This window comes from Melozone crissalis, unplaced genomic scaffold (genome assembly GCF_028551555.1).
Source record: "Melozone crissalis strain CALT ecotype California unplaced genomic scaffold, PUWL_Pcris_2 ptg000062l_1, whole genome shotgun sequence".
Taxonomy (NCBI): Eukaryota; Metazoa; Chordata; class Aves; order Passeriformes; family Passerellidae; genus Melozone; species Melozone crissalis.
The window spans coordinates 5,188,411-5,214,785 of NW_026535840.1; the positions used below are offsets into that span (position 1 = coordinate 5,188,411).

The window sequence follows — 26,375 nt, forward strand, 5'->3', positions numbered from 1 at the left end:
GCTCAGCTGCCACGGGGAGCTGCTCAAAATGCCAGGATTTCATGGAAATATATCCATATTTTCTTCATGCACATATATAAATGTACAACTAGATGAATATATAAATAAAATATAAATTTCTGCCTCAAAGCCAGGTCAGATGGGGCTCTGAGCAACCTGGTCCTGGTGGAATCCATGTCCAAGCAGGGACTGGAATTGGAGGGAAAATTCATGCTGGTGTTCTGTTTTTCCCAGATGTGCCACATGGTCACGGCCTCTGTTGTTACCCTGATCTCACTCCTTGTGTCAAATGCACTCAGCTGGAAAAGAATTGGATTTATAGATCCCAAACATGACATGAATTACCTTTAATACTTCACAGATCAAATTTAAAGGTGCTTGAAGTCAGTATTTCTTAGCTGGGGGTGAGGCTGGGATGGGGTTGGAAGTGTCCAGTGATGGAAACTGGTGCATATCTTGTAGCAGAGCCCAGGAAATCTCATCATTAAACCCCCCACTGTAGATAAAACCAGATAAAACCAAAATGACAGAGCCTTCCACTCAGAAGGAAAGAGAATTTTGCTGAATTGAAGTTTCCCCTAATTTCAGTCCATTAAATAATTATCTAATTTTTGGGCCAGTTTAAATCTCCTGTGCTCTTGGGTTTCTCTGCCTGAAATCCCATAGAATTCTAAATCAAGCTGTGGGGTCTCATGGAATTCAGGGTTCACTCTTGACACCTGTAACTTTTTCCTTTAGAAGAAAGCTGAGCTGCAGCATTTTTAATCAAAAAATCAATCCCTGGACATGCCCAGCAAAGGATATTTAAGATACTAATCACTGACATAGCAATAGATTAAAATCCTTCTGTTTTAGCTGGGAATTGTGGTTATTTTCACTTGTAGGAGCATTTCCAGCAGGAGAAATGGTGTTGGTAGGCTGAAGATCTTAATCCAGGAAGGATTGGGATCATCAGGGTTGAGGCTGAGCATCCTCCACCTCTGCTGACTCCGGGAGTTGTCGGAACACAGGGTTGTACCTGTGGAGTGACTTTGGCTTTTCTCAAAGTTATCCTGGGGATTTACTTGCCATGGTATCATTCACAGAATTCACAGAATCACTGGGTTGGAAGAGCCCTCCAAGATCATTGAGTCCAAACCAGCCCCAACACCTCAACTAAACCCTGGCACCCAGTGCCACATCCAGTCTGGTTTTAAACACATCCAGGGGTGGTGACTCCACCACCTCCCCAGGCAGACCATTCCAGTTCTTTATCACCCTTTCTGTGAAACACTTTTTCCTAATATCCAACCTATATTTCCCTTGGTGCAGCTTAAGGCTGTGTCCTCTGGTTCTGGAGAAAGAGCCCAACCCCACCTGAGCACAGGCACCTTTCAGGAGCTGTACAGAATGATGAGGGCACCCCTGAGTCTCCTTTTCTCCAGGCTGAGCACCCCCAGCTCCCTCAGGGGTTCCTCTCAGGGTTTGTGTTCCCAGCCCCTCTCCAGCCTCGTTGCCTCCTCTGGACGCGCTCCAGCGTCTCAACGTCCTTCCCAAGCTGAGGGGCCAGAGCTGGACACAGCACTGCAGGTGTGGCCTCACCAGGGCCAGGCACAGGGGCACAGTGACCTCCCTGCTCCTGCTTTCTGCATCAGAGAATGGTTTGGGCTGGAAGGGAACCTTAAAATTCCTACAATTCCACCCCAACAGGAGAGCTGGGGAGGGACTGGGGACAAGGGATGGAGGGACAGGACACAGGGAATGAATTCCCACAGCCAGAGGGCAGGGATGGATGGGATATTAGGAATTAGGAATTGTTCCCTGGGAGGGTGGGCAGGCCCTGGAATGGATTTCCAGAGCAGCTGTGACTGCCCCTGGATCCCTGGAAGTGTCCAAGGCCAGGGCTTGGAACAGTCTGGGATAATGGAAGGTGTCCCTGCCCATGGCACGGGTGGGATAAGATGGGTTTAAAATCTCCAATCCAAACCTTTCTGGGATCCTGGGATTCAATGAGCTGGGCCTGTGTTCTGCCTTGAAATCAGAACAACCAGGCCAAGTTTGGAGGCAGGGAATAATTACCTGGGATATTTGTATGCTGATAATGAGGAATAAACAATCTATTGGGAGGCTGAGTATGTAATCAACGTTATGGCTTAATTACACCACAGAGCTTGCTGGGATAATTTGCATTCCTGGGAAATTGATAGAGAAGGATGCAGCTTTTTGAGGAGAGCCAAGGAAGGGCTGACATGTGAATTACAGAGGTTTTCCTGATGTGCCAGTGTGTGATATTTGCACAATAATCACAGAACCCCTGAAGGGTTTGGGCTGGAAATGCCTTGTGGGGATCAGGTACCTCCCAGCCACTGAGGGATTCCTGTGGGAGAACCTCTCAGGGGATATTTTGGGTTAAGTGTTGTAGGAGTTTGGGATTCCAGGTTCCACCTGACAGAGTTTGAGATCAATCCAAACCCAGACTCCTGGCAGCAGTAAGAAATTTAAGACCTTGGAGTGATTTTTGATTGATTCCCAGATTAGGTCGTTGGATGCTGCACTGACAAAAAGAAAAAAGAAAGAAAGTAGTGACATGACCTTAAGTCCATATCCTGAGTATTTTTAATGAGATTTGCACTTTTGACTGAATTCAGAAGAGCTCAGGAAGAACCAGTTCAGCTGCTGACAACTATGGGGGTATTTGTACAAATGGAGCTTTTCCTTTAGGTGATGGATTTTTTCCTTTTAGGTGTTATTCCACTTGGAGCATCTTCATCTCACCCAGTCCTCATAGCTGCTTTTTAAATTATTTATTTTTAATATTTAAAATATGCATTGGAATATAGCTGTGGCTGCCCCTGGATCCCTGGCAGTGCCCAAGGCCAGGCTGGAGCAGCCTGGGACAGTGGAAGGTGTCCCTGCCCATGGCAGGAGTGGCACTGGATGGGATTTAAGGTCCCTTCCCACCCAAATCATTCCATGATGCTGGTAATGGAGATTGTGGTGATAGTTTATGGGCAGAACAAGACAAAGATTTTTGATAACAATTTTGGATGTTTTTGTAGCCATGCCATAGGACATCTCCAGCAAGTTGTGTTTCTGAGCTGCTCAGAAATGTCCAAAACCCACAAATATTTCATGTTCTTACCCTTCTCTTGCATTTCAAACTTGGAGAGGATCCAAGGAAAATCTGTATCCTGGTGTAGGTGTTGTCCCAACTTTGATCCATGTCCCCTGTTTGTGTAGCCTGGTTCCAGGAATGCAGGGTAGGGATTAAACATGGGATTAAATATTGAAGGTTGGTGATTTAAAAAGACTCTGTCCTGCACCCAGTGCAGAAATATTTCCAAATGCAGCTTTCTCAGGGAATAAGCAGCAAAGGCAAATCCCAGCTGTTTTTTTAAGGATTTGCTTTTGCCTTTTCCAAGCCCATCACAAGGAGGCTGTAGCTCCCTTGGAGCTTCCAGAAGACCTGGACCAGCTCCTTCCCCTAGAGCCAGATGTCCTTAACCCTCCTCCCCTGCCCTTTTCCCCGCTCCTTTGTGCTCTCCCTCAGCCTCCTGGCCCAGTGGCTCCGTGTGGGATTGGAGGGAGGGACCACAGCAGGGTTTTCTCCTTGGTTCACCTTCCTTTTCCCAATCCCTTTGTCTTTTTGGCCATGCTGAACACAGAGCTGGTGACTGAGGGGTCATTGTGGGGTGAGTCCTGCCCAGCCATGACAGACTTGTCTCTGTGGGCAAGAATTTTGATTTGGAGCTTGCTCAGCTCAGCTCTCCCCCCATGCATCATTTTCCACCTCTGAGCACCAAATCCTGTTGGATTTGTGGGTTCTACTGCACCAAATTCCCTTTGATTTGTGGGTTCTACTGCACCAAATCCTGTTGGCTTTCTGCCGTAAATCCTGTTGGATTTATGGGTTCTAAAGCACCAAATCCTCTTTGATTTGTGGGTTCTAAAGCACCCAAACCCTGTTTGGATTTGTGGGTTCTACTGCACCAAATCCTGTTGGATTTGTGGGTGCTACTGCACCAAATCCCATTTGATTTGTGGGTTCTAAAGCACCAAATCCCCTTTGATTTGTGGGTTCTACTGCACCAAATCCCCTTTGATTTAGCACCAAATCTCCTTTGATTTGTGGGTTCTACAGCACCACATCCTGTTGGATTTGTGGGTTCTACAGCACCAAATCCCATTGCATTTGTCGTTTCTACTGCATCAAATCCCATTGGATTTGTGGGTTCTACAGCACCAAATCCCATTGGATTTGTGGGTTCTACAGCACCAAATCCCATTGCATTTGTCGTTTCTACAGCACCAAATCCCATTGGATTTGTGGGTTCTACAGCACCAAATTCTGTTGCATTTGTGGGTTCTACAGCACCACATCCTATTGGATTTGTGGGCTTTACAGCACCAAATCCCCTCTGATTTGTGGGTTTTATAGCACCAAATCCTGTTGGATTTTTGGGTTCTACAGTGTCCAGCAGCTCCTCTTTGGCTTTTACCAGCAGGTTTTATGTCATCACCCAGTTTGATCCCCTTTCCTCACCCTCACCTTCCCTTCTTTTCCAGAGCATGTTGGATAGCAGGAATCCCCCTGTACATCCCAGGATTCTTGGGTGCTTGGTGTCCTTAACCCACCTGAGTTTCCCTGAGAGCCTTTATGAAGAGATCATATCAAAAATGCCTCTGGAATGCTCAGGGAAGCAATTCCAGCCCTTCCCCGGCTGATTTGGGGAGCCAAGGGCCTCATTTCCTATTCCTACACTCAGCAAGAGTAGCAGTGACCCCTTTGATATATTCATACCCAATTTTTACTGATTTGTGTGATTCCAGACATCAGACCAGGCAGTGGGAGATTCTCTTGAAGCCTCTGGGAGTAATTTCCCCAGCATTTTCCACTTATATTTTTGCCTTTATTGCACAGTGAGAGGCATGTGCTGAAATAATCCTGTGAGAACCCTGAGTTCATGTGCATCAAAGCCAGCACAATTCCATGTAGGCAATCCCTTATCCCAGGTATTCTCTGGAAGTGCTTCCTGCTCCCTCTTTGCTTCCTTTTTCTCCTGGCTGGAAGCAGAATGGTCTCTTCAGGGGGGTCTGTTCCTGATATAGCCTTGTTTTAAATCCTGGCATCCCAAACCCTGAAAAAACCTTTTCTCTTGGAATAGATTTTATTCTCAACCTTCTCCCTGGTGCTCCTCAGAAATCTCTGTTGGGTCCCTCACCATGGGTTTGTCCCTGTTTTTCCCTCATCCAGGTACAATCAGTATTTTAAAGGATTGTCTTTCTCCTTCTCACACTTTTTTATTGTCCATTTCATGTCATTTTGGAGATATCTGGTTTATATTTCTTCCCAAATTCTCAGGGATGCAATGAGATGCTTTTAAGGCCATCACTAACTTCTACTTTCCCTTTTCCCTGCTCTTTTTCATTTCCTTTCAAGTTTCCACATTTCTTTCTTAATTTGTTTGATATTTAAGGCTGACCATGGGGTGGAAGTTGGGAGTTTTCATTTTCATGGGGACTAAATTGGAGTATTTTGAGCAGAAAAGCAGATTGAAGCAGTTCTTTGGGGAATTGTTATTTGGGATCAAGGCTGCTTTAAGGATGAGACAGTTTGGGGTAAAAAAAGGATCCAGCTGAGGTCACTCAGTAATTCTGACCTGGCAGTTTCCCATGTGTCTTGTCCTTTTCAGTGAATTTTCCTGAGAATTTTCAGCTTAAAATAAGACCTTACAACTTTATATATAATCTTAATTTATGGATTTTCCAGCAGTTGTGCCTGCCCTTGGTTCTGGTTCCACTCCCCATCTTTGTGTGATTGATTTAAATGCAGCTTCCTTTAAATGCCAGTTCATTATTGCTGTTTTTCCTGTCTTTTTAAGGCAATGGAGTTTTCAAACCCTTCATTCCTCTGCAATATTTAGTTCTGAATATATTTTTCCACTCTGGTGAGCTGTCCTTGATCTTTGTTGTAGAAATCTGTAGGACAAAATCTTGCTTTCTTTATGGAAGAGAAAGTGAGGAGAAGATACAATTCAAGCTCTAAATTAAAAGCAACTTCTCAAAACTCCCAGACCTCAGTAAATGAACTGGAGCTGCCTTCAGCTCTGTGCTATTAAAACTCGATTAAAATCAGCCTGTTCTGCTGGAATTCCCACCAGAATTTATACAGAGGCTCCATGTTTAATAAACCTTCCAGCTCCTCTCTGGTGAACACAAAACCTGAAGTTTTAAAGCTGTAAAAATGAACATTAAGGATGAAATTCTCCCTGGTCAAAATCACTGAGGCTCAGTAGGCACCCACTTTATTCTAAGAGAAGCATGGGAAGGAATAACTGGAAATAATGGAACTAATGGAAAACCAGTTGGTTTTGGGATTGGTGCTGCTGCTCTGGCTGTGTCTCAGCTCATTCTGATTTCACCCTTCATGTCACAGATTTGCAGAGAGCAAATTAATCCTCATTTAGTGAAGGCCTCATTTAGTCAATTGTGGATTATTTTGGATAATAATTATAATAGAATAATATCATGATAATAATAATGGTAAATAATAATATATATAATGTATTACAATATATAATATATAATATTAATAATTATATATAATAATATATTATAAAATAATAGCTACAATTATATTATTATACATAAAATATATAATAATACCTATTAATACATTAATAACACATTATTATTATTGTTATTATTATTATTATTATTATTATTATTATTATTATTATTATTATTATTATTGTTTCCTAATAATTTTAGGGTATGATCCACAGACCAGCCAATGTGTGGAATTCCAGGGAGCTGCAAGCACATAAGTAAAGCTGCTGAAATCTGCCCCCTTGCTATCTTTACACATTTTTATATCTATATATTCATTTCTGTGCAGTTTTGGAGCCTGTCCAGCACACCCTGGGTCTCACAGGATGAGGATCTTGAGGCATAACTACCTTACAATGCCCTGAATCAGGAGAAATAAGTGCTTGGAATGTGGCCCTAAGGAGAGGTTAAATGTGCAATGAGAGGCAGAATTTAGTGTTAGTGCAGAAATCACACAGGGGAGGATTTCAGGGTGCAGGGAGGATGAAATTCCTGTTTCCAGGTTGCTGAAGCACCTGAAGGAGGTGAGATGTCCCCTCTTGTTTAATAAGAACTCCAAGCTCCTGGTGTTAGGGGAGGAATTAATTCCAAGACCCCTGAGGCTGGAGAATCCCTGCCAGCCCATGGAGTCCCAGCTGTGCCCAGTGCCCACCTTGTGCCCAGCCCAGAGCACTGAGTGCCACCTCCAGCCCTTCCTGGGACACCTGCAGGGCTGGGCACTGCAAAGCTCCCTGGGCAGCCCCTGCCAAGGCCTGAGCACCCTTTCCATGCAGAAATTGCTGCTGCTGTCCCAGCTGAGCCTCCCCTGGCCCAGCCTGAGGCCCTTTCCCCTTGTCCTGTCCCTGTTCCCTGCCAGCACAGCCCGACCCCCCCTGGCTGTCCCCTCCTGGCAGGGAGTTGTGCAGAGCCACAAGGGCCCCCTGAGCCTCCTTTGCTCCAGGCTGAGCCCCTTGCCAGCTCCCTCAGCCCCTCCTGGGGCTCCTGAGGTGCTCCCTGGGGTTGCTCTTCTCTGGGCCTGGACAGGCTGAGCTGCTTGGATTGCTGGAAAGGAGCTGAAAATTCCTTCCCTGTGGATGAGGGCAGCAGTTTCTCCTCAGTGTCCCCCATCTGCCACCCTGAAATGGGGGCACACCCAGAACCATCCCTGCCGTGTGCTGGAGTTCAGGGACAAGGCCTGGTTTGACTTTGGGGCTTGGAGCAGCCTGGGACAGTGGAAGGTGTCCCTGCCCATGGCAGGGGTGGCACTGGGTGGGATTTAAGGTCCCCTTCAATTCAAACCATCCTGAGATTCTGGAATCCCATCTGCCACAGTCTCTCCTACCTCTGCCTGACCCAGGTTTACCTCAGTTTATCTTGGTTTATCTAAATTTCCATCAAGCTCTCCTGAGGTTCATCTCAGCCTGGTTTCCCTGTCAGGGCCACCTCTCCTTTGCCTGCTCCTTCCAACCTTCTCCTTCTCAACTCCAATCAACCAAATCCAGCTTTAATCCATATTTTATACCTCCACACTTGTTAGTTCAGTCTTTCATGTCTGTTTTCCCCTCAACAGCTGAGCTCACTGCTGGCTCTCAAAAAATAAGAGCTCCTGAACAGCAGCATTGGCTCATAATTTTCTCTGAAATCCATGAGTAAATTTTCCAGGGAAGGCAGATTTCAGTGTGTTTGAACCACGTTCACTGCTCTCTTTGGGATGCAGCAGCAAGTGCTGTGTGCATTATGGAAACTGGCTGCTGGCTGGGGACTGCAGACATTTCAAAATAATTAATAAATGTTATTAGAGGAAGGAAAAAAGGTCCTCAATAGTCCATTTTTAACATGATTTCTGAGTATTCCAGCCAAGACATCAACTACCAAAGTCAGTGTTCAGCTAACAGTGTTTCCACCTGAGTCAGAACCCTCTGCAATGTTGGAATGATGCTTCTGCATATCAGGAAGGCAGTTTTATTTGACACATGTATTAATCAAGAGCCAGAGGAGTGTTGTGGCCCTGACCAACTCCTGTAAATGCACGGGGAATGTTTTTATTCCAGCTGTCCCTGGCAGCGTTTATTGAAACCCCACAAGTTTCCCTGATGGAATACACGGTGTTATTTCTTGTTGGTATTATGGATTTAATGGTTTGGAAAAGCAGCTCCTCATGAATCCCATTAACCACTCTGCCAGCCAGGGAAATCCAGCCTCACCTGCACTGCTCATGGGGTGGTTTGAGGAGCAACCTTTGGAGGCTCAGGGTTTTTCCCAAAGTTGATGTGTGACCTCTGAGGGAAGAATTAGGGATGCCTCTTCCAGGCGGGATCTGCATGTCTGAGTGAGAATCCCACAGGGATCATCCAGCCCAGCTCCTGGCCCTGCCCAGACACCCCAACAATCCCACTCTGTGTCTGGGAGCGTTGTCCAAGTGCTCCTGGAGCTCTGATGGGGCTTTTGGATGTGGTGTGGAAATAAAGGTGGGAACCTCCCTGTCACTGCTGTGGCACAGGGAGTGACCCCACCCTGGCATGTGGGGGAAATTCATCTCCTAGAGGAAACAAAGCAGGCAAAAAGAGGAATTTCCAGCTCTTTCTGTGCACCTTGGGGCTGTTTTCCCAGCCCTGGGAGTTGTGCATGGCTGAAACCCCCTGCAACAAAAGTTGCCCTCATTTCTTTATATTCCCCATTCCCTCTGCAGAGAAATTCCTGATATTTGTCTTTTTTATTTGCTCTTTTTGCCCATAAACAGCTGGATTTCAGCTGGATTCCAGCAAGCTGTGTGCCTTTTGCACTGCCAGTGGCTCTATTTAGTGGTTTTGTGGTCGATCTGGGTTCTTGGTTGGTTCTTGAAGTCTTCTCCAGCCTTAGTGATGTTTGACCCTATGGTTTTAGGATTCCATCTGCTTCCCAATTGGGGTTGGAGCAGCAGACAGGTGTTGATGGGAGCGCTCTCCTTGTCCCCCACTCTCCGTGTGTTGCTTTGCCACAGGAAGGGTTTTGCCACCCTGGTTTGGTTTTGGTGGAGAAACATCTCCCAGAGCTCCCACCACGTGTGATCCAAGTGCTGCTGGATACAGACCTGCTCCTGCCACCCTACAAAGCTTCCCCATGTTGACTTCTGGAGTAGACACCCCATAAAAGCTCTGAAGTGACAGGAGTGCCACCCTGGGATGTCACAACAATTCCCTCCTGTGGTATTTCAGAATTGCCTTTTTTTTCCCTTTCCCTGCTCCTCAGAACCTTCTGCTGCTCTTTGTGCAGGTTGTGGTGGTCCACAGCTCTCCAAGTGCCAGGAGCAAGGAAAATCCCAGGGATCAGCTCATTTCAGGAAGAGATAGGTGCAGAGTTGGGAATAAAAAGCAAATGGGCTAAAACACAACTGGATGTCAAACCTGACACGATATGGAGGCTGCACAGGAGCAGGATTGAATTAGAATTGGAGACTCCATCAGGTTGGGAAAGATCTCTAAGCTGGAAGTGTCCAAGGCCAGGTTGGGCAGGGCTTGGAGCAGCTTGGGATAGTGGAAGATGTCCCTGCCATGGGGCTGGATGGGATTTAAGATCCTTCCAACCCAAACCAGTGTGGAAATCTGTGATGATCCTGTTATCCTAGATCTCCTTGGGTTTGGGATTTGTTTGATAGAGGATGTCCCTAAAACGCCAGTTTTTCCCCAGGGCACACACAAACCCTGGGCAGTGGATTAATGCAGCCCCCTTTGTGCTATTTAAGCACAGCAAAACCTTCAGGACAGACCTTTACAAGCCAGGTATAACAACCCAGGGATTTTACAGGATGGGACAGGTTTCTATCCAGTGTGGAAAACGGGGAATGCTCAGGAGAGAAAAATCTGAGCAGGGGTTATTTAATCATTGTGTAGGAAATGCTGCTCTTGGGAAATAAAACATTGAAACACACGGAATTACTGCAAAGTTCATTTAGCTAAGTAGCTCTTTTTAATCACACCAAGAGAAGATTTTGTGTTGTTGGGGTTTTGAGCTGCTTCATGTTCCCAGTGTGTGACGGTGTTCACAGGGGTTCTTGGGTTGGGGAAGAGATGAGGATCTGACTCCATGTTTCAGAAGGCTTGATTTATTATTTTATGATATATATTACATTAAAACTATACTAAAACAATAGAAGAAAGCATTTCATCAGAAGGCTGGCTAAGAATAGAATAGCAAAGAATGATAACAAAGGCTTGTGGCTAGGACTGTCTGTCCGAGCCAGCTGACTGTGATTGGCCATTAATTAAAACATCCAACATGGGCCAATCACAGATCCACCTGTTGCATTCCACAGCAGCAGATAATCATTGTTTACATTTTATTCCTGTGGCCTCTCAGCTTCTCAAGAGGAAAAAATCCTAAGGAAAGGATTTTTCATAAAAGATGTCTGCGACACCAGTGTGCTGCCAAGCCCCACTTTAACTACTCTGTGTTCCTCAAAATATTGGGATTGCACCTCAAAGCTGGAAGTTTCGCTTTGTTTGCAGATGGGAGCAATGGATTAATTCTGTTTGATGTTCAATTGCAGGTTGATACGGTCAACCTTTTGCAGGAAATTTGCAGCTGAGTGTGGGGCAAGGAGACAAAATCCTCATTCCTGCTGCTGAAATTGTGCTGGGTGAAAGTTTATTCCAGACTGGTTTGGGTTGGGAGCTCAAATCCCATCCTGTTCCACCTGACCTGGGCAGGGACACCTTCCACTGTCCCAGGCTGCTCCAAATGTCCAACCTTGGGCACTGCCAGGGATCCAGGGGCAGCCAGAGCTGCTCTGGGCACCCTGTGCCAGGGCCTGCCCACCCTGCCAGGGAAGGATTTCTCCCTCATATCTCATCTAAATCTGGTTTATGTGAGTAGATCTTAGAAACTTGAGTGAGTTTTGATTTAAATTTAGAGAAGATCTGATTTATACAACAACATTTCAGGGTTGGAGAGAAAATAGAAGGTCAGGAACATGCCATGGCTTTCCTGTGAGATTATTTTCCCTGCAGCCTCAGAAGGGTGTGTGGTTTTTCCCTGAAGGATGTGTGGTTTTTCCCTCCATCCGTTTTCCTCAATGTATTTTTCCTGGTAAAACCAAATCCCAGCTGGAGAAAGGGAGCCCCAGCCCTGGAGCCTCTTGGACAAGGGACAAGAAATTGTCCCTGGGATGTTACAAGTATCTCAGTGTTGTGATTATTTCCATTTTCTTCCTGTTATTTCTGTGGAGGGGATTGTGGGGTTCAGCTTCACCAGTCTTACAATCCCAGAATAATTCATTCCACTGCTTTATTTTATGTTATTTAGTCCAAAACTCCTTCATTTCTCTGTGTGTCCTGTTGCTCAGCAGAATCATTCTGCTCCTAACATTCTGTAAAAAGAGAACTTTCACATTGTTTTACGCCCAGACAGCTGCAGTTTGGCTATTTTAGCATTTTAGGGGCCATCACTTCAGAGCACATTTTAATTTTGTCCCATCCAAAGCCCAAGGGTTATGGAGGGAAAACCAACTGCACTTTTTAGTTGTCCCTTTAGTGCTGTTTTTCCTGTTCCCTTTTTTAATGGTCCCTCACATCAACTTCTCCATTCATCAACACCTTCCCTTCCAACCCAGGGCTGTGTTAAGATCCTTTCTTTAATTGGGAATATGAATTTTCCTTGGGATTGGAGCTCCTGTAGGCAAGGAGCTAGAACTGACTTGTGATCTGTTTTAAATGTGAATTTATTGATTTCCCCATTGCCCTTTCCTGGCATGTCAGTGAGCCAATTTGTCCCCGGCTGAATCTCCCCCTTCCAGGAGAGATTTGTGTTGTTTTCCCCTTTTCCTTCCCCAAATAACTGGAGACATTTTCCCTCACCCCATTCTCACAGTCAGTGAACTAAATGAGTTCTTTAATTTGATACTTCTGACCTGCCTGAGATCCTTTTTGGCTTTCCATTAATCTCCCCTCACACACACATCACTCTCCATCACACTCCAAATAGGATTTGGGAGTGTTTCTTGTGGCCTCCAGCTTGTTCTTCCTGAATTATTTCAGCTTTCAGTGTGCAGGACCGAAGAAGATTTCTGAAGTAGTTTGGGAGCTAGTACAAGGGTTAATTAAAAACCTGGGCAAACCTCTATGTTGTAAGAATGTGAGAGGAGCAGAGCTGGGAGGAATAAGAGGTGACAGGGAAAGGTTATGTAAAATAACAGCTTGAAAAGAGCAAATCAGGATGGGTAATTAGCAGGGGTTGTAGTACAAGTGGTTTGAAATTCCAAGGAAAAATACCTGATGTAATTGAACACTTCCTTAATTAATCCCTGCCAGCACTTCTCATTAAGGAGTTTGGAGGCTGCCGGAGAGGATGGAGAGATTTCAGGGACACAGCAAAGATTGGGAATGGTGCTAGAGAAAAACAAACACCAGGGAAACATCAGGGGCCTTCAGCTGATCAAATCACCCAGGGTGAGGTTATTCCTGAATAATTCATGGGAGTTTTCTGTGGCATGTTGGGACAGGAGGTTGGATTACTCCAAGAGAAATCCAAGGATCCTCCACAGCACTTGCTCCAGTTGATTGTGGCTGATAGATGTTTTCAGATCTCTTTAATACTGTTAAATTCAATAGTTTCAGGTGCCTTTTTAATACTCTATTTAATTTATATTTAATACTCCAGGTGGTTTTATTCAAGAGCAGAGTTTGGTAATAACAATTTCCCTCTCTGCTTCTTTTCTTGGTCTTGTCTGATCTTCTCCAGGCAGGTGTTGTTCCTAAGCAAATCTTACACATTTTCTTGGAATTTTTGGGCTTCTTGGAGCTGGCTGGAGTGAAAGCTCTGTGTTTTTAATACTCTGTTTAATTTACATGTAATACTCCTGGTGGTTTTGTTCAAGAGCAGAGTTTGGTAATAACAATTTCCCTCTCTGCTTCTTTCCTTGGTCTTCTCTGATCTTCTCCAGTCAGGTGTTGTTCCTAAGCAAACCTTACACATTTCCTTGGAATTTTCCTTGGAATTTTGGCCTTCCTGGAGCTAACTGGAGTGAAAGCTCTATTTTTTTTAAATAATCTATTTAATTTATATTTATTTGTAATACTCCAGGTGGTTTTGGTAATAACAATTTCTCTCTCTGCTTCTTTCCTTGATCTTCTCTGATCTTCTCCAGGCAAGTGTTGTTCCTAAGCAAACCTTACACACTTCCTTGGAATTTTGCATTTCCTGGAGCTGACTGGATGAAAGCTCCATGTTTTTAATACTCTATTTAATTTAAATTTATATGTAATACTCCAGGTGGTTTTGTTCAAGAGCAGAGTTTGGTAATTACAATTTCCCTCTCCACTTCTTTCCTTGGTCTTGTCTGATCTTCTCCAGGCAGGTGTTGTTCCTAAGCAAACCTTACATATTTCCTTGGAATTTTGGGTTTCCTGGAGCTGACTGGAGTGAAAGCTCTGTGTTTTTAATGCTCTATTTAATTTACATGTAATACTCCAGGTGGTTTTGTTCAAGAGCAGAGTTTGGTAATAATAATTTCCCTCTCTGCTTCTTTCCTTGGTCTTGTCTGATCTTCTCCAGGCAGGTGTTGTTCCTAAGCAAACCTTACACACTTCCTTGGAATTTTTGGGCTTCCTGGAGATGACTGGAGGGAAAGCAGAGCTCCCACATCCTTCCTACTTCCTTTCCTCCTGACAAAACCTGCATTTATCATTTGGCACCTCTGAGACCAGGGATTGAACAGCAGTCCAAACACTCCAGGCATGGGACCTTGGACACTTCCAGGGATCCAGGGGCAGCCACAGCTTCTCTGGGAAATCCATTCCAGGGAGCAATTCATTCCCAAAATCCCATCTAACCCCACCCCCTGGCAGTGGGAGGTTTTATTTTATATTTTACATTTATCCTCAGCCTAATTTAAATGACTCCTTCCCTACTGCCAGAACCTTCTGGGGGAATAATGGGAAAGGAACTCCTGGAAAATGGGATGTCAGGATGGAGCCATCCTTGTGCCAGTGCTGTTAGAAATTTGGGACAGAAACATGTGGGAATAAAGGAATTTATTCCTGCTCCAGCCTTTGAATGCATCCTCTCCATCACTCCATGCTGTATTCTGGAGCCCCCCTCATCATTCCCAGTGTTTGGTGGGATAAATCAATTCCATTCCTCCTGTTCAGTTAAATGTGCTTTTATAATAATTTCATACCTGAAACAGGAGGCACCAGAAACAGCTGGAAATGGCTGTGTTTTCCTAATTTCTACAATATTCCCTGCAAAACCCAGCCCAGGTGAGAGGAGGGTTAAATAGGAGTGGAAATTTGTTCTGTATGCCAAAAAAAGCCCTGAGGACACAAAGTTGTGGCAGTTCCTTTGCCTGAGGGCAGATAAACAAACAATTTTTGGGATAAAATAGCCCAAAAGCCAAAGTGAGCTGATGAATTCCAGCTTGGGGTGCAAAGGAATAATAATTTTCAGGTCTGGTAATGCTGCCAGCAGCACTTGGGCTGGGGATGATTCACCTGATGATCCTTGAAAAAACTTGGGAAGGCTTCAATGAGCACATAAAAACCTTGGGAAGATGCTTAAAGAATGCAGGGCCTTGTGAATATTGCATTTCATTTGGGAAATAATGCCCCTGCTGGCTTCTCTGATTTCAAGGATTTTTTAATATTCAGGACTTCCCCACCTAACATAAAATATACCAGATTAAATAACATCAACAGTATTTAGGTTGCTCTTCTGTAAATATTTAACTTAAAACTTTGCATTTCCCCCCTTATTTCACTGCCTTTGCATGTGAAGAAGGGAAAAAGGAGCTGATGATTTTCAGCCACTGGGTCCATGAGAAGAAATGCAGCAAACCAGCCCAAATTTTGTCCTTTGGCAGGCTGGGGGTGTGATGGAAGTGTTGAAAATAAAGAGAATTAAGGCCTGGAGAGCTTCAATAATGAATAATCCCTGTTATTTAGAGATTTAGGGCTGTTCAGCCTGGAGAAGGAAAGGCTCTGGACATGGATGAACCAGCTGGGACATATCCCAGATTTTGGGCTGGACTCTGCCTCCCTTTGTTCACCCCTTACAATTGAGATGTAATTTCATGGGTTCCCATGTAAATAAATAGGATGAAAAGTGTGGAAATAGCTCTTTTTGGAAAAGAAGTTCAAAATTGGTTATTGAGTTTTTAAATTTGCTTTAATCAGGCGTGTTGATGGAGAGAGGGGTTTGATTCATTTGCTGAAATCATTGATTTAGATAATTTCAGTCAGCTTCAATCACAAATTAGGGCTTAACCCTGGCAAGCATTTTAATTTAAACTTTAATGAAAACATCTCCACCCCCATCCAGTTCTCACCCAGGAAATCCTGACACTTTTGCCTCAGTTTCTCCAGCAACATTTCCTTTGTCTTCAGCCCTTGAACCACAGCAGCAATCTGTCATAAATCATAATTCCCATCAATCTGTTGCTCTTCTGTAAATCTTTAACTTAAAACTTTGCATTTCCCCCTCATTTCACTGCCTTTGCATGTGAAGAAGGGAAAAAGGAGCTGATGATCTTCAGCCACTGGGTCCACGAGAAGAAATGAAGCAAACCAGCCCAAATTTTGTCCTTTGGCAGGCTGGGGGTGTGATGGAAGTGTTGAAAATAAAGAGAATTAAGGCCTGGAGAGGTTCAATAATGAATAATCCCTGTTATTTAGAGATTCAGGGCTGTTCAGCCTGGGGAAGGGAAAGCTTTGAACATGGATGAACCAGCTGGGACATATCCCAGATTTTGGGCTGAACTCTTCCTCCCTCTGTTCCCCCCTTTCAATTGAGATATATTTTCATATGTTCCCAGGTAAATAAATAGGATGAAAAGTGTGGAAATAGCTCTTTTTGGAAAAGAAGTTTGAAATTGGTTATTGAGTTTTTAAATTTGCTTTAATCAGACGTGTTGATGGAGAGAGGGGTTTGATTCATTTACTGAAATCATTGATTTAGATAATTTCAGTCAGCTTCAATCACAAATTAGGGCTCAACCATTACAAGCATTTCAATTTAAACTTTAATGAAAACATCTCCACCCCCATCCAGTTCTGACCCAGTAAATCCTGACACTTTTGCCTCAGCTCTTCCCTGTTTCTCCAGCAGCATTTCCTTTTTCTTCAGCCCTAGAACCACAGCAGAAATCTGTCAGAAATCAGAAAATACCATCAATCTCTTGCTCTTCTGTAAATCTTTAACTTAAAACTTTGCATTCTCCCCTTCATTTCACTGCCTTTGCATGTGAGGAAAAAGGGAAAAAGGAGCTGATGATCTTCAGCCACTGGGTCCATGAGAAGAAATGAAGCCAAATGAAGAAATTCCCATCAATTTTTTGCTTCAATGTGCAATTCAAATATTCTGCAGTGCCCAATCCCTTCACCTGGAGAGCTCCTACAACTGCATCCCCATAGAAATCACAGGTTTGGGCATCCCTGCCCAAAACTTCTGGGGATTTTAGGATGAGCAGTGATTTTGTTGTTTATCCAAAGATCAGAGCCCCAGCCATAGCATTTTGCTGGGAAAAAAAATTGTAAAAGAGGCAATAAACTTTAATTGTAGCATCACAGCTCAGATTGCAGGATGATGTTTCAGATTATTGAGAAGGGAAACTCCTGTTGCAGACACATCTTCTTCCATCATTTTGTTTCTCATTTTCCTTTCTGGCTGTGCCTCCTGCAGTCAGGGAATGGGGTATTTTATATTTTACCTCCAGCATCCAGCACAGGCTCTGTGGAGAGGGATGGGCAAGGAAATCTCTGTCTGTGTCTGTTCTAATTCCCAGTGGATGTTGAATTTGTGGGACACATCCCACAGATATATTTTTCATTTTAGGGCACTCCTAAACAGATAACTTTGAAATCTTTAAAGGCATCAAATACCACATAATTCCTTCTGTTTCTTCAGCCCTGACAGGGGGTTCCAGCACAACAGGAGATGCTGCTCATGCTGATTATAAGGGTCCTGCTGACATTTAAATCTCTACCCTGATTAGCCTTTAGAAAAGCAGCTGTTTGTCATTAAGAAAAGAGAAATGAGAATATAAGGTGTGATTAGTGGTTTAATTAATACACAAGTGCATTGTCTGCACTTCAGCAACTTCCTGGGCTGCATGGACCTTGTGGGGGGCTGGTATGTGAATTTATTAAAATATGGAGGATATAACAGAGGTTGTGTGTGTACATATACATATATATATACACACACATATTATAGATAAAAATATATAATACATATTATTTGTATATAATTTATATAATATATTCATAATTTAATAATATTAATTATATTATATTATGGTGTATCAATATTATACATTATTATATTAATTATATTATATTAATCATTATATAATATATAAATATTATATATTATATAATATTATAAATATATATGGTTTAATTAATACACAAGTGCATTGTCTGCACTTCAGCAACTTCCTGGGCTGCATGGACCTTGTGAGGGGCTAGTGTGTGAATTTATTAAAATATGTAGGATATAACATAGAGGTTGTGTGTGTACATGTACATATACATATATATATATATACACATAATATATATACATTATACACATACGTTATATATACACATTATATATTTTATTTACATATAATATATTATTTATATATCATATTATATTATTATATATTATTTATTAACACATTATATATTTTAATTTATTTTTATACATTATAAATTTTTCATTATTTTTTATTATTATATTTATTATTATATATATTATTATATAATATATTTTATTATATATTATATATACATTACATATTTTTATATATAATATGTATATGTACATACATATTATAGATAAAATATATCATATATTAATGACTTAATATTATAAATTATATTATCCATTACTTATATTAATATAATATTGTTATATTAATGATATTAAATTAATAATTATAATTTATACATAATATATAATTTTTATATATAACATACATATCCTATATGCATATATATTATAATTAATATATATGATATATAATATAGATATACTTTTTATATATTTTATATAAATATATGTAAATAAATATATATAACATACATATCCCATATGTAGAATATCCTAAATATATAGGATTTTATTAAAATATATAGGATATGATAATGTGTTATGGCTGTAAAAAGAGAGAGTAGCACTTCTCCACAATTCCTGACAGGGGGGGTCGGGCTGTGCTGCCAGGGAACACGGACAGGGCAAGGGGAAAGGGCCTCAGGCTGGGCCAGGGGAGGCTCAGCTGGGACAGCAGCAGCAATTTCTGCAGGGAAAGGGTGCTCAGGCCTTGGCAGGGGCTGCCCAGGGAGCTTTGCAGTGCCCAGCCCTGCAGGTGTTGCTTTGATTTTAAAACTAAAAATTCTTCTCCAAAAGAAGTTTCTGTGTGGAAAACCAGAAGAAGCTTTAAGGGCTGTTCTGCCGTGCAAGTCAAGAAGAAATCTTTGAGTTTGCACTTTGAAGGTTTTTCTATCTTGCAAATGCAGTTAGGGATAAAAACTCGTTAAGGAGGAGGTTTGGGAGCTGAAGGAGCAGCAAATCAAAGCCCATTCATTTCATGGATTTTATCAGTGAGAGTATTTGTAAATATTTTGCTGAACGTCTCTCTTCTTCATGCTGTTTCCTGCAGTTAAATGGGGGCATGGGGATGGAATTTATTGCATTCACTGTCTGAAAAAATAAAAAGAAATTAATACAAGTGTAGAGGTCTTGGGAATAGTTTTAATAAAATTGTTTCTCTAAGGAGAAGCCCTATTATAAACTGTATATACTCAGGCATTTATGGCTAATGCAAATTCTAAGCCACAGCTGAAAAGAAAACTGGGCCTTTTGGGGTTCTGCTCTCTGTGCACTGGTTTTCCCTTTTTTTTAACCATGGAATTTTGCCTTTGGAAGAATAGGATGTGGTGTTTGGTGAGTGACTCAGAAATCTTGGAATTCAGCAGGGATCCGAAAAGTAAAATTGGAAAAGAATGGCTCAAAACCTCCCCAGCTGGGAGGTGTTTCATTATCAGGCTGGTTCATAATCAGGGCCTGGGTCTGGAAATTTCCTTGGGAGCAGGACGAAACCTCAATGTATCTTGCTGGATAATGCACTAAAGGTGTCCCAAAATCACTCAGGTTGTGATGAACTGACCCCAAATCCTTGCTCACCTTTGGCCTTCATCGATTTCTTCTCCTCTCACAGCTGCTTCCAGGCCCTCTTCCCAAAACCCTGCATCCAGCAGGACCTTCCCAATCCTCTCAGTGCATGTTTCATGTCCAGCACCCGAATTTCCTGGTGTGCAGTGCTCCCCATTCCCAATGACATCGCTTTCCTCTGCAGTTCACAACAGGAATTTGGACATTTTTTTGCTAATCACGTTTTCCCCTTGTCTTGTTTTTTTCCAGCTCTCGTAAATGTGAAACTTTGGGCTATTGATCGGCAATGTTTTCAAACAATAATGATGAGGACTGGCCTCATCAAGCATACTGAGTATATGGAATTTTTGAAAAGGTATGGCACTTGTTTATTTATCCAAAAATCCCATGAAATTGCCGTCCTCTCTTGCCTTTTTTTATTTTTTTCCTTGTGAGTGAAGTATTTGCTTTGTTTCCTTCTCATCTCTTTCAGTTTTAATAATTATTACTATTATGATTCTGATGATTTTTATTTGCTGTTTGCCCATACTCCTGAGAGGAGGGGGAGCTTTGCTGTGGGGGAGTTTCATTCCTGTTGAGTGTTATTCATTGGCAAAGAGTCCCAGAGCTGAGGGGTGAGAGACAAGCTCTCAAATGAGTCATTCAAAGTGTGTCAGAAAAGACACATTTTTACAAAAAAAACACCCTTTCAAGGGAAAAATCTGAAGTTTAAACTGGTTCAGATCCATTGGGGGTGTGTTCTTGTGCTTCTGGAAGTAAAATGGGAGCTTTTAGGAAAGCAGAGCTTTAGGTTGCTGTAAAATGCAGGTTAGATGAGTAACATAAACATAAAGACAGGAAAACAAAATTTTCGCTCATTCAATTTGATTTTCCCAAAGGTTCCTTCAGAGATTTAAGCTGGATAGGATCAATAATGAATAATCCTGGTTATTTGGAGAGCTGGGGGTGCTTACATGGAGAGGAGAAGGTTCCAGGGAAAGCTCAGAGCCCTTCCAGGAGAGCTGGAGAGGGACTGGGGACAAGGGATGGAGGGACAGGACACAGGGAATGGCTTCAGAGTGACAGAATGGAAATTTAGATGGGATATTGGGAAGGGCTTGGGGCAGCCATGGACAGTGGAAGATATCCCTGCCCATGGCAGGGGTTGAACAATTTCAAGTTCTTTCCAGTACAAACCATCCCATGATTCTATGACAAATTACTATATTTTTACATATATTTTACAGAGGTGGCACAGGATGGGCTTTAAGGTCCCTTCCCACCCAAACCATTCCATGATTTCATGAAATCCAATACTACAGTGTAAGGAACAGATGGTTCCTTACAGATAGACAGTGTTTCATGTCACCATAATGATCCCAAAGGGAAGGAAATGTCAGGAATTGTAGGAAAGGGGAGGCCCAGCCCGCTGTGAGGCTTTCAGCCATCCCAGTGCTACTCAGACATTACTAAGCTGTTACTACACCAGGCTTGTCCCAGTTAGTATTGGAGAAGAAAGGGACTCAGGGAGATAATAACAACAGTAATATTATTAATAATAAATGTTAATAATGCCATCATTAATAAAATTATTTAATTACATAATTATTAAATTACATAATTTTAGATAATTATATTTTTACAATTCCATAATTATTAAATTATATAAATTTATAATTAGATTGTAAAATTATTAATAGAATTATGAGTTTATACAGGTAGATATTATTTAAAATGTATATTATATATCATGTATTATAATTTCATATATATATTATATATATACACATATATATGTATATATATATTATATATGTACACATATATATGTGTATATATACATATATATATGTATATAATACATATATATATATAATACACATATATATGTGTGTATATATATATATATTTATATACATATAAAAAAATCTACGTGATTCATAGGATCTTTTAAGTTGGAAAATCCCTCTATGACCATTGAGTCCAGCCATTCTCCCAGCACTGCCAAGGCCAACAGTGACCATGTCCCCAAGTGCCACATCCACATGGCTTTAAATCCCTGCAGTGATGGGGACTGGGCAGCTGTGAGCACCCTTTCGAGGAGGAATTTTCCTCAAAATCCCATCTAAACCTCCCCCTGAGGCTATTCCTATTGCCCTTGCTCCCTGGGAGCAGGAGGTGAGCACAATGATCTCCAGAGGAACCAGGAAGGTGATCCCATGGGATTGATGCTCTGGGATGAGGGTGGCTGTAGAACAGGGAATTAATGCAAGTGGGATTTGATCTGGGAGCAGAGTCCTGCCCAAGCCACTCCTTGGCTGATCCCAGCTTCTCATTGTAGGCTGGAATTCCACTGGGATGGAAATACTCCTGGGAAAAGAATGAAACTTGAGTACTTGGTGAGGTGAGGGATTCCCTGGTGAGGGCCAGGAGCTCCCTGGGGATGTCCCACAGCTGGAAAAGCATGGCTGAGCTTTTTCCAGGTGTCTTTGCTGATGATTATCGACGACCCAGCTCAGGAGAAGAAACAGAACCTGCTACTGTGTTTTAGGAGTTTAAAACCCATCCATGCCAGCATTAAAAAGCTTTTCAACAAACCTAGGAATGGGTGTGGGATCAGCTCTGGGGTGGGAGCTGCTGGAGCAGGCCCCATGCTCACATTAAGCTTTGAAGCTCTGAGCTTTAATAGAGATTTTCCAGAAGGTTGACAAGATTAATTTGGATTCAGGTCCTGCAGAGCCTGCCCAGCTTTAATTTTAAAGCAAATGATGTGAGGAGAAAATCAAGGAGTGTTTCCTCACGCCGTGGCTGTGCTGCTTGAACACAACCTGTGGCTCATTAGAAAGGCCTAAGGCAATGAAATAAATGTTTATTTTATGAAATATTACAGTTCCAATTTAGGAAAAGTATTTCTTCCATTTGGAGCAGCTGTAAGAAGGTCCTTAAAAAATGTTACTTCCCATTGGGTCTTCCACTTGTGCTCTGGGCATCTTTAGCTGTCTCAAGCTCAGTTTCAATCCCATATGGAACATGAAATACTCATTTTTAGATCCTATTTGCTACATTAAGTGTTCATTTTAAAATCTCATTTGCTACACTAAATGCTCATTTTTAAAGATGCTTTCCTTCAAAATGTTTCTAATGAACACCAGGATAAATCCTAAATAGAAGGAGCTTGTTGATTGTTGACTTTATTCTTTGCTTTTGGGGGATTTGGGAATATTTTTCCTTTTTTGTATTAATGCATGAATGCAAAAACTCTTGTTAAGAAATAAATTGAATAAAACATAAAGGTTTGAATGGTGGCTGCCCACAGAAAAGTAAGTGGGGTCAGAGAGGATTTTTTCCTGCTGATATTAATCTAAAAAGTCCCTCTCTAATTGTGCCATTATCACAATAACAGAATTATCACTTCTCCAACAACAGATTTTCACATGGGAGCAAAGCACAGCAGAAATTAAACTTCTGGGGGTGAAGTGAGGCTATTCATTTAGTTATTTTGTTTTAATATTATTTATTCTGCTGAAAATAAGTGCAGCTGGATTTCCAGGGGTCTCTGGGAGTATCACTCTAGTGGCATTGTGGATTTGTTGGAGTTTTCCCCAGCAGGAATATCCCACTGGCACAGGGCAGCTGCTGCTCCTTAGGGCCACTCTTAGGTGTCAATCCTTTGTTCTGAAAGCCAGGAGAAAACCATAAAACCAGGAAAATCAATTTCCTGGCTGAGAAATCCAGGAGTGCCTTCCCAGTTGTCGTCTGGAACACTGAATCCTACCTTGCTCCAGGGAGTTGTGCACTACGAAAATTTGGGATAACTCCCCTGACTGATCTAAAGCAACTCTTCTGGAGCAAGCAGCAGCTGAATATCCTTTTTCTGAGGAATATAATTTTTCTGAGGGACCAATCCATGCCTCCCTTCCCAAAATCAGCAGATGATCCTTGATGGGATCAAAAGCTGCCTTAATTCCATGGTACTGCCTGCTCTAAGGAGGAGCTGGAAAAGCCAGCTAGTTTTTTATCCCTGTGGGTACCTGTGTCTTGGTTTGAAAGACAGGTGTCTGCTAAGGAAGGAAGGAGCCTCCCTTGAAATGGAAAATGCAAACCCCCCTCCCTCCCAATCATTATAATTTTGAAATTAAGGGGCTCTTAAGCAAAGATATGGGAGTAGGAATAACAGTTCTTTACTAGGAAAATTAAAAATACAGATGCAATAGTACAAAAAGATAAACAGAGTCAGACCAGTCCCTGCCCCCTGTGTGTCAGGGGGGTGCCCCAGCCCCATCCCATGGGGGCTCAGCCCTCCTGCAGTGCCAGCTGTGGCTCTGCTGCAGCAGGGATCCTGCACAAGGGGGGAGTTTTCCCCTGCAGCTCCAGGGCTGCTGCAGATGGGCCTGGGCTCCCTCTGGCCATGCAGGGCAGCAGAAAGCTGCTCCTCTGGCAATGCAGGGGGCAAAGGCTGCTGTGGGGTCCCAAAGCTCAGATTGGATCCAGGTAGGAATGCTTGGCTCCTCCCCTGGGCAGAGCATCTCCCCATGGGATGGTGGGATTGGATCAGCCATGCTGGGACACTCACTGGCCATGGACAGAATATAATTAATAATTAATGACCCACGAACAGAAAATAATTAATAATTAATGGTCCATGAACAGCAGAGATCTCCTGGAGGGAGGATTGGTTGTGGAAGAGATAAAGAAAACTGCTCCACCTGGTTATTACAGCTGGCCCATGAACAGAAGATATCCCCCCGGAGTTATGAGGGGGATGAGTCATGGAAAAGATAAAGAACAGTCCCCCACCTGGTAACAGAATATATACTTTTGGTTACATCTTGCGTTGCAACTTAAGACAACCTGCAAGATGAATCAGAGCAGTGACTCCCTTGGAAACTCAGATTTTTGGTAGCTCAATATGTGACTAAATCAATATTAGGTCAAGGTAGATCATAGAGCAACCAGCAGTGAAAAGTGAAATGTAATTTTGTGTTGTGGGTTTAGTAACTCCTGATGGTACAGGGGAATTTTGTTGAATTAATCTCTAGTTTTCAGCCCAAATTGTGCTTTTTGTGTGTAATTGAATATATTTGTCCTTACGCAAGTGCAGTGAGGTCACAGCTGTGCTAAATGCCTCTGTACTTCTCACTGCAATATTCACTGTTCCAGGCTTACAATGATTTCTTTCTCAAGGCAGTCCTAAAAATCATTCCATTTAATTAAAATCAGAATATTGCAGCTAAGGAAACAACTATTTGTTAAATTAATTTGCCCAGGGAATAAAAGTTGGGGGAGAAAACCAACCTGTGGCAAGAATTTCCTGCTAAACATAATAAGATCAGAATGCCTTGAAAGACTAAATATTGCAATTTTTTCTTCCCAAAAAAGGCTTCATAAATGAAAGAAGGTTCCTTCAGTTAAAAGAGGCTGTGGATTTTGGTCTGTGGTGTAAATTCCAATTCCTCCAAGGCCCTGGAAGCAGTCAGGAGAGGGTGAGGGATGTTTGGTGTCACCTTGGAGGCAGAGTCGAGATTTAGGGGTGGATACTGGGGGGAAAATCTCCTTACACAGACAGCCTTGAATCCCAGGAAGGAAAAAAAATTCCTTGGGGAGGCAGGGAAGGGATTCCAGGGAGGGTGGATGTGAGAAGCTGCAGAGGGTGGGGACACCCACAGGAGCTCTCAGGACATCCTTGCACCTCTTGGGGTCATCCATAAAGTGTGAGCCCAGCCTTTGGGGGATTTCAATCCCCTGCATGGAAAAGCAGCTCTGGAAACAGCCCCACCTCTTGTCTGCCTGGTGTGTTTGGTTTTTGCTATGTGATTTGAAATCCAGGCTGTGCTGGGGACATTGAGGGCATGGCCAGGGAAGCAGCTGAGCAGGAGGAGTTGGATTTGCTGTTCCACGGTGCACGGGCAGGCACTGGAGCAGAACTGAAAGGATGCTCCATGGGATCAAACTGTCCATTCCTGCTGCCCTTTAACAGGAAAAATTGTCTTTCTTGTTTTGTGGAAAAAGCCAGGCTCAGGTTTTTCTTGAAATGCTTTTTTGTGTTGAATTTTTTTGATAGCCGCAGTTTAGTCTCTGTAACCCCTTGTGAATGCTGGGAATGGGCAGGAGGGGGCTGGGGCGGGTACTGCTCACTGAGAGAGGTTAAATATTGACAATTCACATTTTAAACTAAGGAAATCCTTATTGGAGGCAATGCACCACGGGGAAAGGGGAGGAGAAAGGCAAAGGAGGCAGAAGGGTCAGGTTCCTGTTGATTCATGTCATGATGGAAGGGGAGGATTAATTTCTTCAGTTCTGGTGTCAGCTGGGTTTGAAATGTTGGTTAATATACATTGCAATAAGTCAATATCTCATTTTAATATTGCTGATTCATAGAATTAAAGAATGGGTTGAGTTGGAAGGGACATTGAAGATCAACACATCCCACCCCTGCCATGGGCAGGGACACCTTCCACTATTGGAATTTTTGGTTTTCTGTTTTTATTTTTTACCTTTCATTCACCTCAGAGTTTACTTGATGAGATAAACACTAATTTACTGACAAGGTTGCTGTGCTCTGTGAGATCCTGTCTTTACATTTCCAAGGAGAACAAAACCACAATGTCCTTTTCCCCCTTTTTGATTCTGTCAGTGAGGAAAAAAACACCCTCAGAGACCCACTTGTGATCTCCAGAGGCACAAGGCCTGGTTTGGGTTTA

General features: G+C 42.6%; 1 protein-coding gene across 2 annotated transcripts in view; it reads left to right on the top strand.

Moving 5' to 3' along the window:
- PRKG1 (protein kinase cGMP-dependent 1) overlaps positions 1-26,375 on the top strand; it is a 353,715-nt gene that overhangs the window by 192,585 nt on the left and 134,755 nt on the right. For both annotated transcript variants that reach the window (XM_054288351.1, XM_054288352.1), the window contains exon 4: positions 19,945-20,050. In XM_054288351.1, the coding sequence (XP_054144326.1) occupies positions 19,945-20,050 (106 nt within the window). The remainder of the gene's footprint in view (positions 1-19,944; positions 20,051-26,375) is intronic.